General features: G+C 49.0%; 1 protein-coding gene across 1 annotated transcript in view; it reads right to left on the bottom strand.

Moving 5' to 3' along the window:
* Nucleotides 1-680, bottom strand: part of ZC3HC1 (zinc finger C3HC-type containing 1) — a gene marked incomplete at its 3' end in the record, with an annotated part of 2,904 nt that extends 2,224 nt beyond the window's left edge. Inside the window, exons 1-2 of the mRNA XM_057389188.1 lie at nucleotides 396-680; nucleotides 120-314 (exon numbers count right to left, since the gene is read on the bottom strand). Of these exons, the coding sequence (XP_057245171.1) occupies nucleotides 120-314; nucleotides 396-680 (480 nt within the window). The remainder of the gene's footprint in view (nucleotides 1-119; nucleotides 315-395) is intronic.
* Nucleotides 681-2,070: the final 1,390 nt, after the last annotated feature.

Below are 2,070 nucleotides of genomic sequence, written 5' to 3'. Positions count from 1 at the left end.
CAATGCTCCAGGCTCTCCACTTTGTCCTTCTCCCCAGCTGTGATTGTGCTCACCCCAAACAGAGCCCGTCCATCCCCAATTCCCACTCCCTGGGCACCGTTCCCGTTTGAGCCGCTCACCACAGGCTCTGCCTCGGGCACGGTGTCACATTTCCGGATGCCAAGGAGCCTCCTGAGCACCAATTCCCATCCTGGCACGGCCTTCCCGGGCTCCTTGTCCGTGCCATCATCCTGGAATTCCTCCTCGCTGCTCACCCAGGGACACCAATCGCGGTGCTGCGAGCTGGGGTGGAAAAAACTCCTCACGGCCGCATCCTGCGAACGAGGAGGTGACAAAAGGGACACGGCAGAGCCCCAGAAAAACCCTCCCGGTGCCCAGAGTGTGTCCCAACTCACCGAGCTGCTGGAGGAGCAGAGCCGTGCCCGCTTGGCTCGGCGCACGGGGCTCGATGGCACCTCCATGGTGTCACCCTGGCCCATGCTGCGGGTGACGGGGCGGCTCCGCAGCGCCGGGCTCGTCACCTCCAGCTCGCCCCGGTCCAGGGAGCCGGGGGAATCCCAACCCCGCGGGCGCGACACGGCCGGGGATGGGCTCTTCTCGTGCTGCTGCGGGGAAATGGGGAGTTTGTGGGAAAAGAGGGAGTTTATGGAAATAGGGGATTTAGGGGAAAGGGGATTCATGGAGAAAAGGGAGTTCATGGGAAAAGGGAATTCATGGGAAAAGGGATTCATGGGAAAACAGGAAGTTCATGGGAAAGGGGATTAACGGGAAAAAGGGAATTTACGGGAAAAGGGGATTCATGGGAAAAAGGGAATTCGTGGGAAAAAGGGAATTAATGGAGGAAAGGGAATTCGCGGGAAAAAGAGAGTTTATGGGAAAACAGGGAGTTCATGGGAAAAAGCGAATTCGTGGGAAAAAGGGGATTCATGGGAAAAAGGGAATTAACAAAAAAGAGAATTCATGGGGGAAAAGGGAGTTTGTGGGAAAAAAGGAATTAATGGAGAAAAGGGAGTTCGTGGGAAAAAGGGAATTCATGGGAAAAAGGGAATTTGTGGGAAAAAGGGGATTTATGGGAAAAGGAGATTCATGGGAAAAGGGGATTCATGGGAAAACAGGGAGTTCATGGGAAAGGGGATTAATGGGAAAAAGGAAATTCATGGGAAAAGGGAATTAATGGAGAAAAGGGAGTTCATGGGGAAAAGGGAGTTTATCGGATAAAGGGAGTTCATGGGAAAGGGGATTAATGGGAAAAAGGGAGTTTAGGGGAAAAAGGGGATTCATGGGAAAAGGGGGTCCATGGGAAAAAGGGAGTTCATGGGAAAAAGGGAGTTCATGGGAAAAGGGATTAGTGGGAAAAAGGGATTCATGGGAAAAGGGATTTGTGGGAAAAGGGATTTGTGGGAAAAAGGGATTCATGGGAAAAGGGATTTGTGGGAAAAAGGGAGTTCAGGGGGAAAAGGGGATTCATGGGAAAAGGGGAATTCATGGAGAAAAGAGAATTAATGGGAAAACAGGGAATTCATGGGAAAGGGGATTAATGGGAAAAAGGGGATTAACGAAAAAAGAGAATTCATGGGGGAAAAGGGAGTTTGTGGGGAAAAGGGAATTAATGGAGAAAAGGGAGTTCGTGGGAAAAAGGGAATTCATGGAAAAATGGAATTCATGGGAAAAGGGATTACTGGGAAAAAAGGGATTCACGGGAAAACAGGGAGTTCATGGGAAAAAGGGAATTCGTGGGAAAAAGGGGATTCATGGGAAAAAGGGAATTAATGAAAAAAGAGAATTCATGGAAAAAGGGAGTTCATGGAAAAAACAGGGAATTCATGGGAAAAGGGTACTAATGGGAAAAAGGAAATTTATGGAGAAAAGGGAGTTCATGGGAAAGGGGATTAATGGGAAAAAGGAAATTCATGGGAAAAGGGAATTAATGGAGAAAAGGGAGTTCATGGGGAAAAGGGAAATCATGGGAAAAGGGGGATTCATAGGAAAACAGGGAGTTCGTGGAGAAAAGGGAATTCATGGGAAAAAGGGAATTTATGGAGTTCATGGGAAAACTGAGAATTCATGGGA

The sequence above is a fragment of the Malurus melanocephalus genome, unplaced genomic scaffold, assembly GCF_030028575.1.
Source record: "Malurus melanocephalus ecotype Western Australia unplaced genomic scaffold, MMel_1.1 scaffold_3888, whole genome shotgun sequence".
NCBI classification, from domain to species: domain Eukaryota; kingdom Metazoa; phylum Chordata; class Aves; order Passeriformes; family Maluridae; genus Malurus; species Malurus melanocephalus.
This window is presented reverse-complemented; position numbering and strand designations above follow the sequence as displayed.